This window comes from Mesoplodon densirostris, chromosome 9 (genome assembly GCF_025265405.1).
Source record: "Mesoplodon densirostris isolate mMesDen1 chromosome 9, mMesDen1 primary haplotype, whole genome shotgun sequence".
NCBI lineage: Eukaryota > Metazoa > Chordata > Mammalia > Artiodactyla > Ziphiidae > Mesoplodon > Mesoplodon densirostris.
In genome coordinates this window covers 66,425,368-66,438,790 of record NC_082669.1, presented here as the reverse complement: position 1 = coordinate 66,438,790, position 13,423 = coordinate 66,425,368, and the positions used below count along the sequence as shown (strand labels likewise).

General features: G+C 42.8%; 1 protein-coding gene across 1 annotated transcript in view; it reads left to right on the top strand.

Moving 5' to 3' along the window:
• Nucleotides 1–254: 254 nt before the first annotated feature.
• Nucleotides 255–13,423, top strand: part of CPVL (carboxypeptidase vitellogenic like) — a 101,323-nt gene continuing 88,154 nt past the window's right edge. The window contains 1 exon segment of the mRNA XM_060108548.1: nt 255–368. Within this exon segment, the coding sequence (XP_059964531.1) occupies nt 255–368 (114 nt within the window).

Genomic DNA, 13,423 nt, shown 5'->3' with positions numbered 1-13,423 from the left:
TGTTAATTTCAGGGTGAGCAAGGATTGGGTCTATCTTATTTAGGTTGTATCTAAGGTACTTAGCAAAGAGCTTTATATATTTTTTTCTTTGAGTAACTAAATGAATGTCTTGCGTGTAAAGGGACTTGGTAAATATTCACCCTGTATTTATTTGTGGAATGTTATTGTTTCCATCCTAGGTCTAGACAGAACAGTTGGTGCCATGTGGAAGGCGCTTGCTTTGCTGGCCGTGTTGGTGCTCAGCCCTGGTGGTGATGGGCTGTTTCGCTCCTTATACAGAAAATCCCATGTCTCCACACCACATAAAGGAGATCCAGGACAGCCATTATTTCTAACTCCTTATATTGAAGCTGGGAAGTTTGCAGAAGGTAAGTTTAAATCAGAAACCACTGGTATAGTTTCAACAGTTGGGGTTTTTTTTAGCAGTTGTCTCACAGGATCCAAAATACATTCTAGTATTTTACTCAATTGTTTTATTTCAAATATTAATGATTTGGTGTCATATAGTATCAGAGTTTAGAGCTAAAATGAAAGTTCATCAGGGTCACATTAACCAGTGGTTGAGTCCCTGCATATCTATTTATAAAACTAGTATAGAACCTGTCTACAATTGGTTACTACGTGTCAGTTACTGCTTCCAAGCATTTGATATAAAAATCATTTTAGCATCGCAGCAAGCCAGGAAGTGCATCTGTTTTACACACAAGAAAACTAAAGCAGAAGGAGATGAAGTTACTTGCCAGAGTCATACAGACACCAGCTGGTAGATGCAGGATTCACACCCAGACAGCTTCATTCCAAAGTCTAAGCTCACAGCCACTGTGCTGGGCCCCTTTGCCTGGTAAGTTACCTGAACATCCTAGGACTCAGTTTCCTCATTAATAAGATGAGAAAAAACAACCCACCCAAGTCTCAGGGATGTTAAAAGAATCATATGAGGAAATGCATGTGAAAACTCTTTATAACCTGTAAATTGCTCTCTAAATATTAGTGTTTGCTGATGGCTTTTCTTTAGAGTTTGTGGGTTTTTCTATTATTAGTACAAAAAAAGTGTCTTCTGATGTCCACAGAGACTAAAAATTATGACGTGCCTCTGCCCTTAATGCTTCTTCATGCTTAGGTAAATCACTGTGTAGGATCAATTATGTAATCTTTCTGGACCTCAGGACACTCCTGAACTATAAACTGGTATATAGGCAGAGCTGTTTGTAAAAGGGAGCAGAGAAATGGGGTGGTGGCTGGAGGGAGTTATGGAGTCAGGAAGGGTCAGGAAGAGAGGTACGGAGGGTAGGAGATAATGATGGAAGTAGTCCAGTAGAGAGGGGAAAGTTGATTGGGGTGGGACGTCTGTTGTGGAACATTTTCTTGAAGGAGATGAGCATCCATGGATGGAGATCTTGGTGTTTACTTCAGAGTTTATCCTTAGTCACAGGTGGGAAGGCAGAGTTAATGCTTATGAGGCTGATAAGTTGGTAGATTTCATGGGAATGTGGAACTGAAACAGGAAATTTTAGGGAAATGATCATTTTAAAGATCTAAAATAAATGTATATACTCTGTTTGGAAGTTTAAAATAAAGCAACTTTTCTTTAGTTTTCATAGTCAATAGGCTGTCATCATTTTTGTCTTTGGTTCGAGTTAAAACTAAAATATTCTCCCCTCTTAAGGGTGCATTGGAGTCCTGCTCATATATCTTTGTCTGAAATATACATCGGCTCCATGTTTCACCATCTCTTTTCTAAGAAAAGATGAAAAACTTGGATAATATAGTCAGTGATAATGTAGTGAAGCTGTGTAGTCTTCTTTTTTTTTAGAGACTCATTTTTGCTTGATGTAGAAAAGTCATGAAAAGATGGTAGCCCAATGCCATAGGCTGATATCACTAGGCATAAATGAAGAGGCAAAATATCATTAACCCAAATCCACCAAACTGGATCATATGCCTTCCTTTTGGCTTCCATGGATACTGATGACTTAGATTATGTTTATTCACAGTAAATCAAAGCATATCATTTCGTTTAGAGCTGAAAAGGAGTTAAATACTCATAACCAAACCCTGCCAATTCACAGATGAGGAATTTGAGACTCAAATATTTTACATGACTTGCCCAAGGGGACACAGGTAATAGTAGTAGAGATGGGTCTAAGACCCAAATTTTCTGACTTGCGCTCTGTAATTCACCTGCTATAATTTATTTTCCTTTGTTTAAGAAGCTTGTCCTCTTTTGGAGTTACCAGATGCACACGCATGAAACAATTAAGGAATCAGGCAATGCATACTAAAGTTCTAAAGTATTACATTTGAGGAAGGCGTGCTGGAAATTTTTAGAAGGAAGCTATCCCTGTTGGTTGGCATAATCCAGATAGAAAGTAGTAGTAGTAGTAGTAGTAGTAGTAGTAGTAGTAGTAGTAGTAGTAGTAGTAGTAGTAAGAATAATAGCAATAAATAGCTAACATTTAGTAGTAATTGTATCCCGAGTACCTGGCACAGTGGCTGTATGTAATAGGCACTCAATAAATATTTGTAGAATTTAAATTTGAGACCTATGTTTCAGGTGTTATGCTTTACACAAATTAGCTCTTTTAATCCTTATAGCAACTCTAATGAAAAATGAATGCTTATTGTTCCCATTTTACAAATGAGAAAACTAAAGCCCAGAGAAATTACGTGTCTTGCCCAGGACCATTTAAAGGTAGTAAGTGGCAGATCTGGAATTAAAACCTATCTCTTGGGCTTCCCTGGTAGCGCAGTGGTTGAGAGTCTGCCTGCCAATGCAGGGGACACGGGTTCGTGCCCCCGTCCAGGAAGGTCCCACATGCCGCGGAGTGGCTGAGCCCATGAGCCATGGCCACTGATCCTGCGCGTCCGGAGCCTGTGCTCCGCAACAGGAGAGCCCACAGCAGTGCGAGGCCCGCGTACCGCAAAAAAAAAAAACAAAAAAAACCTATCTCTGCTGACTCCAGAGCCTGAGGTATGAAACACTGTGCTATGTGACCAGACTTGAGGGTGTAGGGTAAGATTTGGGCAAATAAGAAAGGACCTGTGGGGCTTCCCTGGTGGCGCAGTGGTTGAGAGTCCGCCTGCCGATGCAGGGGACACGGGTTCGTTCCCCGGTCTGGGAAGATCCCACATACTGCGGAGCGGCTGAGTCCGTGCGCCATGGCCGCTGAGCCTGCGCATCCGGAGCCTGTGCTCCGTGACGAGAGAGGCCACAGCAGTGAGAAGCCCGCGTACCGCAAAAAAAAAAAAAAAAAGAAAAGAAAAGAAAGGACCTGTGCATACTGAGTAAGGCAGCTTAAACAGAGCATTAAGGCAACATGGCCATGGTGTCTCTGAATCGTACATCTGGTAGAACAAGTGCAAAGAATACAGAGAAATCTGCCTGAGAGATTGTCCACATCCCTCCCGTTCCTGGATTTCTCGCCTACAAGCATTTCACGGTCATGGGTGTCAGCAGTAGTAAAGAAAGATTCTGAGGGAGATAGTTTTATCTTCTGTCCTTTTTTGTGCTAAGCCTGATAGATCACCATCTGAGGAGTGACAACATTTAAAATATTAAATCTGGTGTAATGTCACTTTCTAAAGTTCTTTCAAAAATCTTTGAACAGAATTTTAAATGGCTAATCCAAAATCAGGTACATCTGGGTATTCAACTGCAGTCCTGAGAACACAATTAAGGATAATTGTATTCATCCGCTTTACTGAAAGTTCAGGAAGCTCTGGACAGATGGTCAGCTCACTCCGCTGAATCCCTTTTGTTTATCAAGTCTGTCAGAATCTTAGGAACATGAGTCTTAATACCGTAATGGAACATTTTTGAGATAAACAGTAATTCACAAAAAGACAAGGGAAATTTTAATTTTTTAGAAAATCCCCAACATAAACTAACTGGATTAGTTTTATGTAACTGTAATTGCATGTTTGCTTTCTCTGAAGCTAGAATAAATCCTCACTCTCTGAAACAAAATGAATGTAGGAGGCCAGTTTTAGCATGTTTCCAGACACTGCCTTTTCACCAACTTTAAAGAATATTTTGCTATTAGGTCTTAATTTATTATTACTTATGGCCTGGTAGTGTCCTGTCCATGCTGATGATGATGCAAGTCTTTGCAAATATGAAGTGCCTGATTAACTGGTTCGAGCCCTTCTTTGGTCATACTCTAATTTTTTTGAAAGTGTTACTATTACAAGCACTGGTAAGCACAGTAAATAACAAGTAGGAAGTGAAGTCGCTTCAAAGAAAACCTTTTTCCTTTTTTCAACTGTTTTCAACATTTGTATTATGAGTCACGGTTCCAGGAAGAAAGAAACTCCTCCATCTTGGGAGTTTATTTTCCACATTCCATTAATAGATTCTAGAAGGATGATTGGGGACATTTGAAAATGCAAAAACTCAATTTAGTTGAAAGAACTTTTATTTTACTGGGGTTTAGTTGAAGGAAATTTAAAATTTAAAACAGGATGAAACACTGTTTTGTGGGGCAGAGAAAAGTTTTTCTAAATTTCTTGAGATCTTAATAAGGCCTGCCTGCCTTAGGAGGTTTTTGTAGAAATAAGCTAATCCTAGTGCATTGCCAGTGTGTCATGTTTTAGTTCATTCATTCACATTTATTCATTAACAAATGTGTATCGAATGTCTTAAGTGTATAAATCAGCATACTGTGTTCCTGGGGGTACAAAGATAAACAAGACAAATTCCCTGCTTCCCAATAGCCCCTGATCCAGGAGGGAAGGTAGAAAGTATACCCCAGTCAGTATAAGGCAGCAGAGAAACAACTTTACAATGCTCAGAAAGGGAGGACTGGGTAAGCATCTGAGTCATTTTCAGAGCAGGCCAGTGGACCTTGTGTTGTGCTGGTCTCAAGAGAGATAGATTGATTCAATCCCCCCATCTCCCATAGTCCATTCCCTCCAGCTCCTTTCTGTTATATGTTTTCTCTTTTTCTCATTCCACTTTGACCTTTCTCATTTTTCTCTGTCTTTCTCAAATGCTCACTTAGCCCTCTGGGATTCACATCTCACTCATTCCCAACGCTTCAGCCTTTGGTTCTCTGCCCTCCTTTTTGGGGGGGATCTCTGTTGGATTTTGAGAAGATGAATAGTTTTGTGAAAAATATTTCAGAAGTGTTTTAGGTACAAACTACCAGCTACAAAAGACATAAGTTCCAGGGATGTAATGCACAGCACGGGAACTGTAGTTAATAATACTGTTTTGCTATTTGGAAGTTGCTAAGAGAGTAGAGCTTAAAAGTCCTCATCACAAGAAAAGAATTTGTAGCTGTGTGTGATGACGGATGTTAACTAGATTTATTGCGGTGATCATTTCACAACATATACAAATATTCAATCATGTTATATATCTGAAACTAATGTCATGTTGTATGTCAATTACACCTCAATTTAAAAAAAAAAAAAAAAGGCCAAAAGAAGTGTTTTAAAGGCTGCCCAGCCCTGGAGGTGATCTTTCTGTGGGCTAATTGAGAGTGGAAGCAAAGATGGGAAGAGGGAAGGGTGGGGGATGGGAAGGGCAGGCCCATACCACTTTCCCCGAAACATCTCCCTTTTCTTTCCCTTAAAATCTTTCTTTGTTCTTTGCCTTTTTTTTTTTTTTTGGTGGGGAGGGATAGATCTCATTGGGAAGAGAATGGGAAAGAGGTAAAGAGGTTGGATTAGACAATCTTTCCTAGGGGAACTGGACTGAGCCCCAAAAAGGCAAAGTCTTCTAGACTATTCTTGGGGTGGCCCACAGGCTAATGAGAATCATCCCTCTCTTTGCCTGAGCCCTTATTTTATGTCCATCTCTGTGCTCAAGAGTCATATGCATGTTTTCATTTGATCCTCACACAAAGCCCAGGGTGGACAAATCAGTATGCACATTGACACCATGGCTTCCTGCATCCTATCTGTGCTGTCACTGAACGCCGAGTTGGGAAGAGATGTCAATTAGCACTCCAGGGCCCATGGGCTCTGGTACCCCACTGAAGACATCTTTAGTTGGTGGCACATGAGTAGGATCGAGCTTCCTTACCTACTGTCTACTAAACAGTCTCCAACTTAATAAGTCTCAGACTTAAGTAGCTTTTCTTGAACAATTTTGTTTCTATTGGGGACACTTTGCTTTGTTCCCCCTAAAGGACTCTTCTTCACCCAGACTTCCCCACCACACCCTGCTTCCTACCTGTTTACTGTTCCTTCTCCACTCCTTTCCTAATCACTGCTTCCCCCTCCATTCCCTGCTTCTCATACCTTTTGACTAACTCTCTAGCTGAGATGCAGTGTAGCAGGGTAGGGGCAGGGGCTAACTCCACAGCCCGACTTCTGGGTTTAAATCCCAGCTCTCCTTTACTAGCTGTGTGACCTTGGCCAAGTTACTTAACCTCTCTGTGCTTCAGCTTTCTCATCTGTAAAGTGGAGATAATAATTATACCTATCACGTAATGTAAAGCCCTTAGTATAGTGGCCTTATAGGTGTTAGTTCTATTGATAATAGTATTGTTTACTCCTGGGTGCTTCACCTCTCTGAGCATTCCCTCTTTCCTCCTCCCTGTCCCTGTCCTTTTGATGCCCTTAGAAAACCAGGACCTCTGCCCTCTACAGCTGCCCCTTGTCCTATTTGGCTCCTTCTGAGTAGCCACATGATCACCCACAGTCTCACTGCCTGCCTCTCCCCACCCTCCCCAGCCAGCCCCAGTTATTCTTACTCCCCACATGCCCGGTCCATTTCCCTTAGTGGAAGTGACAGACCCTTTGCTTTCACCACAAGAAGAGTGTGGAGAACACAGGCCTCCCCCAGGCTGAGAGCTCCTTAGCTGTTATTTCTCTTTCACCCCCCACCCCCACCTTTTGTGGTTAGGTGACTTTATCCTGCCTTGGCCTTCCAGGTAGCCCCATGTGAACACCTTGGTTTACTCTTTAGAGTGGAGCTGAGGATAGGTGATTTTCTTTTCTTCTGAAAAAAAAAATCTTATTATAGTTCATAAGATATGAACCAAAAAACAAGGTTTAAAATGTCACTTGCCCTTGGCTAAATGGTGAATTTTGAATATGTGGCACTGGCCAGGGCAGGCTGCTACCAGTAAACACCTTTATACCAATCCCCTTGTAGCCTTTCTGATCACTTCATTCCAGACCTGGCCCCTGGGAGAAGTCTGGCCAAGATGGAGATGGCTCACCCCGTATTTATTATTTGTCTAATCCTCGGGTAAATTTTTTTTCCCCCACTAGGGAGACGGTTGAGCTCGGTGGCTCCTTTCCCAGGATGGAATTTGACGAGTTATTCCGGCTACATCACTGTGAATAAGACTTACAACAGCAGCCTTTTCTTCTGGTTCTTTCCAGCTCAGGTAGGCCTGCAACAGCGCCCTCACAGGACACTGATGCTCAAGAGCTGACTCTGTTGCTTCAGGTAGAAACGTTGGTCTACAACCAACCTAAGGGTGCTTTTCTTTTCTTTTAAATCTTTTAGATTTTTTTTTTCTAAAAATAAGTGCCAGTGACTCTGCGTGGTGTTCCTGTTTATGTGCAGGAAACAAACGTTAGTGGGGGAGGTCCGGCTTTTAAATTCCTTGCAGCCTTGTTCAGAATATTAATGCTGCCACCTTCTTCCTGCCACAGTCTTCTTCCTATCTTTTTGTTGTTTTGTTCTAAAAATACTTGAGGGCAGGGTTGGGCCTTGGGGAGCCAAGGAAGGACAAGGAGTGGGGAGATTCCTGAAGTTCACAGGTGATGCATGTCTAAGCCTGTTTAAATTTAGTCAATTGTAGTCTTATTTGGCTGCTCTGTCTATGGATTTTGCTGTGCCAGTTATCATTCTTACACTCACTCCTTCATGCATCAATACCCATTTACTGAGTAGTGCTCTGTGGGGGTACAGAGGAGAGAGAATTGAACTCACTCTGTGGGCCTTTAGGGGAGGGGTGGGGAGGACCAGTGACCCAGGATGGCTTCCTGGATGAGGGGGCTATTTACCTTCTCACATCCATACAGACACAGGTTCATATATGCTTGTACTTTAGCAGTTCTGTTTAGCTCACGTCAAGGTCACACAGTTCTTCAGCAGGAACAAATTACTTTAGGCTTATGGATACTATTGGGGTTATTGTAAGAGGTAGTGAGATGCATAAACAAATTTTATCCCAACACGGGGTAATTTTCTATTTTTATTTTCCAAATTGAATTTGCTTTAGAAGCCAGAGAAAACAAAAAAAGGTTACCCTCCTATGGAGGGTAGTATTTATATTTGCATGTGATTTGCATATAACAGCACTGCATATATAATGACTGGGTAAATTGCTTGAACTAAATTGCTTCTCTTGGTATTGTTGGATCGTATTTTCTTAATTTTTCATTTCTACTTTCTCAGCCATGGCCTCTGACAGTTCACCAGGTAGTTGTGGGTGGAAGGAGGCATATAAGAAATGGGGAGGAATTCTAGATACTTTATAGTTGGAGCTCATAGCAGTTTTCAGGCTGTCACCCACTCTGGGAAGGCTTCTCCTGGACCCCTTACATATTTCTTCCTCATTGTTACTGTTGAGTGAGGCAAGTAGGGTGCCTAGAGCACAAAATTTAAGGAGAGACTCACTCTCACGGTTGTACAAGTGCAAGGCTGGTACCTGAGTGACCTCTAGACTCTCCTGCTGGTACCTCCCATTGGGGGAACCCAGCTGGAAACCAAAGGGCAAGGGAGTCTGGTCCATAGAGATCTGCCTACCAGGGCACAGAGCAGAGTAGAGACTGGATCTTCAGAAGCAACCAAGTAAATATCCCAATATCCAGCACAGCTATCTTGAGGAGATAAATTCAGCCTGGAAAGATGACCTGTTTTTAACAAGGGGAAATTTTCTTCATGTTCTTGGAAGTCCCTTAAACTCCATGCCTTTCAGAAACCATACTGTATGGTTTGTGATATCACATCTATCCATATCATTGAATACAGGCATTTATCATGAATACAGGCATTTATCATGGATAGGAGTTGTATTAGTTTTCTATTGCTATTGTACAAATTTTCACAAATTTAGTGGCTTAAACAACACAGATTTATTATTTCACAGTTCTGGAGGTCAGAAGTCCAGCACCGGTCTCACTGGCCTAAAATCAAGGTGTCAGCAAGGCTGTGGTCCTTCTGGAGGCTCCAGGGGAGAATGCATGTCCTTGCCTTTTGCAGTTTCTATAGAGGCTGCTGGCATTCCTTGGCTCATGGCTCCTTTCCCCAAAGAAGCATGGCTCATGGCTCCTTTTCTCCAAAGTGATATGTTGTCCCATCAGTGAGTTGAATCCTTCTCACATTGCATCACTCTGGCCGACTCCATACTCATATCACCTTCTGTGCCTCTTGTCTTTTGCCTCCCTCTTCATTTAAGGACCCTTGGGATTACTTTGGGCCCACCTGGATAATCCAGGATACTCTCCCTGTTTTAATGTCATTTGACTAGCAACCTTAATTCCATCTGCAACCTTAATACCCCTTTACCACGTAGCTTAACATATTCACACATTCTGGGGTTTGGGATGTGACATCTTTGGAGGCCATTATTCTGTGCAAAATGGATACTTGAAAATTTTACCTGGATTAGTGATTTGCAGTATGTTCTCTCTCAGTGATCCTCACATTTTATTGTACTTAGGAATGATCTTCACGTTCCCCCAGAGATTCTGACTTGTAAACTGGGAGAGGCCAGCAAGTTGTAGAATTAGCAGGTGGACCACACTTGAGAAACCATCACTGTAGCCTACAGGCTACCACCCTGGGTTCAATGCTCCTGGCCCCAAAGTGGCCCACACTCCTTTTATTGGAAACACCTAGAGCAGGCAAACCCTGATAGAGGTGATATGTTGTCCCACACATCCGCCTAGGATGAGGGCTAGAATGGAGGACTGAGGCGGTGAGTGCAGCCTGTGGGGTCAGCACTCCTAATCCTGCTTGGTATTCCTCTAAGTCCTGCCGGGCTCCACACCTCCGCTGCACCCTCTGCCTCTCCCACCTCCACCCCAGCCCTGCCAAACCTGATTCCTTACTCTCTCTTCTGCTTCGGTGGCTGGTTATGATACCAGTAAGTTCCCCATTGACTTCTACATGGTGGCTTTTTTTTTAGTAATGATCCAGATTTGTGAAAACGGCAATTAATGTTGAGGGAAGTGATCAAATGAAAACCAAACAAAGACCCAGTCTTTTCCTTTTTAGGTTGCCTCTGAGAGGTGAACAGCTTTACCTAGGACATTGGTGATTCTCTGGGACTATAAAGCTAGTCAGGGAAGTGGGCTTAGGGTCTGCTATACCCACTCCTGGTTTCCAGACTGAAACCCCCTGCAGTAAACAATAACTGTGCTATTGGGGCCCCCCTTTTAATTAAATGAAGACCTACCTATGCACTCCCTGACCAGATTATGTTCTTTTGGGCCCAGAATTATAGCCCTAAATACATTCTAAGATGATCCCAGAAGACATAAAAACAACACCACCACAGTAGGAAAGAAGATGCTTAAACACATAGTACTCTGTTGGAAGTGATAGACTGAGCTTCAGGAAGAGGCAGAGATGAAAAGATAGCACCATTGACAGCTGTCACCACAGACGGTACTAGGTGTCACCACATGGCAGCTGGGATAGATTTTTCCAAGACCTCTTTACAGGGGAGCCCACACGCACAGTCAGGTCTCCGAGGCCTCAAGGCAACCATTCCTGCCGAGCCAGTCAGGCTGTAAATTATGGACCAGGCAAGTTTAGGCGAAGGAGATAAAGCATGCGAGAAGGAGAAGCAGTGGTCACCGAGATGGGAGAGAGTTCCTTTCATTTGACAGAAATACTAGTTTGTTTCCTGTCACAGGGAAGCAGCTGATATGATCATCAGGAGAGAAGTGACCCCTTAAAAAAACTGAAGGTAGAGAAAATGAAAAACCCAGGAAGGATGCCACACTTGTAATATCCTCTGAGTATTTTTTTGGACTGCTGTTTCTGAAATTAATTTTCTTTTCCTGTTATTTCTGTGAAGCTCCCCTGTTATATATACAAATCAGTGCATAATGGTTTCCAGAACTTGAAATTGGTGTGCAGTTAGGGAAGCAATCTACAAGAGAAATTAATAGGCACTTTGCATGGAATAAAAAGTACAATGAAGGGCTTCCCTGGTGGCTCACTGGTTAAGAATCCGCCTGTCAATGCAGGGGACACCAGTTCAATCCCTGGTTCAGGAAGATCCCACATGCCACGGAGCAACTAAGCCCATGCACCACAACTACTGAGCCTGCGCTCTAGAGCCCACGAGGCACAACTACTGAAGCCCGCATGCCTAGAGCCCATGCTCTGCAACAAGAGAAGTCACCGCAATGAGAAGCCCACGCACCGCAATGAAAAGTAGCCCCTGCTCGCCACAACTAGAGAAAGCCCGCGTGCAGCAACAAAGACCCAACTCAGCCAAAGATAAATAAATAAATTTATTTTAAAAAAGTACAGGGCTTCCCTGGTGGTGCAGTGGTTGGGTGTCCGCCTGCTGATGCAGGGGACACGGGTTCGTGCCCCGGTCCGGGAGGATCCCACGTGCCGCGGAGTGGCTGGGCCCGTGGGCCATGGCCGCTGAGCCTGCGTGTCCGGAGCCTGTGCTCTGCAGCGAGAGAGGCCACAACAGTGAGAGACCTGCGTACTGCAAAAAAAAAAAAAAAAAAGTACAGTGAAGCCAATAAAAATGTTAACAATTAAAATAGTTGTTCTTAACTGAACGTTGACTATGTGCTAATAAAGCACTGTGCATTTTCTTCTTAAGACCTTACTAAAACCACATGAGGAGGGAATTATTGTCCTCATTTTACAGATGAAGAGGATTACAGATTAGATAATTAGCCCCAAGTTACTCAACTAGAAATGGGCAGAATTAGATTTTAAAATGAGGTCTCTGTTGGAGAAATCTTTGCTCTTGATCATCCCATGTTGATCCTGAGAAAACTAGTCATGGAAGGCAATAGATTACAGCCGCGAAAAGTATAGCTCTTGAGTTAGTCAGGCTTGGATAAAACCTTGGCTCCACTCCTTATACCAAATGTAACCTTCCTTGGGCACATTCTTCACTTCTCTGAGCATTGGTTTCCTTGTTTTAAAATGAGAGTCAAAATACCTACTGTACAATGGCTTTGAGAGAAATGAGATAATATGATAAAGTCTCAGAATGGTGTCTGATACATAGTAAGTTGAGTTGCTCTTAGATACATAGTAAGTAGAGTGGCTGTTATTATGTCATTATTATCATCATCATCATTATTATTGTTAGTTTTCCTCGTATTAACACAAATACTCTACAGAACAAAATCAGACACAGTTGGGGAGTTTAAAGAAGTCAAGAGATAAGGAGCAATTCCAAATTGGAAGGAGTTGGATGCCAGCCAAGAATGTGGATTAATTGTTACTGGGTAAGGAAATTACAAAGTGAAATTGGGATTTTTCATGTTCAAGAACATAAAAAGGCATATGGATTATTATTTTTGATATTAGCATCCTTTTCATTGGAAAAAGATATCCAGCATTGAACTTTGTTTCATAGATATAGGAATAGAGGTAATTTATTGGATGCATTTAGCTAAAACCTGTAGATTATTCAACTGTCGTAGAGTCAAAATCTGAGATGTTGAGAGTTGGGCCTAAGCCCCTTTACTCAGGGCCCCATCTTGCTCCTTGAACCGAGGACAGTGGCTGGGATTCCTGGAATCTGACTATTGGGTGGTTGAGAAAGGTAAGGTCCGTATCATACGGAGGAGTCAGCAAGGCCAGAATAGGCTGAGGCATGGGAGGCATCTGGAGGCAACATTTGAGGTGCTCCCTCCCTCTCGGGATCAGGCAGGTGCTGACCCTGCTTAACCAGACACCAGGAAAAGCAAGAGAGCACAGGGATTAGGCGAACACAGTCCAGGTCCACAAATCCACAGTGCGGTGCAGGGACAGTGAGCCACTCTGATGCTCATGGCCAAAGCAGAAGGCATTCTCTCTGGGAGCAGGAGAGCGGGTCCCCAAGGGTCCCTGAAAGCCAGTAGGAAAGCCCACCCAGGGAGTGCAGACATGGAATCGGGCATTTATACTCTCTGAGCCCCCATTTTCTCATAGAGAAATAAAGATGTTAAAGTTGATTCCTAAGGTCCCTTCCCAGTCTTACATTCTATGGTATCTATAGTTTTAGTCGGCTTGCCTACAAAACATCCCTAAATGTGCAACCAAAGTTATAAAAGCATCCGAGAACTCTGGTTTGTGAATGAACTCTTGAATTTGTGGCCTCTGTGGTAACTGGCCTTCAAGAGAGTACCCAGTGATCTTCATTTCTTGGTATGTGTTCTCCTGTGGAGTCCCCTTCCATACTGAATCAAGGCTCGCCTTAGTGACCCACACATTAATAGCAGAAATGATGATGTGTGACTTCCAAGCCTGGACCATTAAGAACAA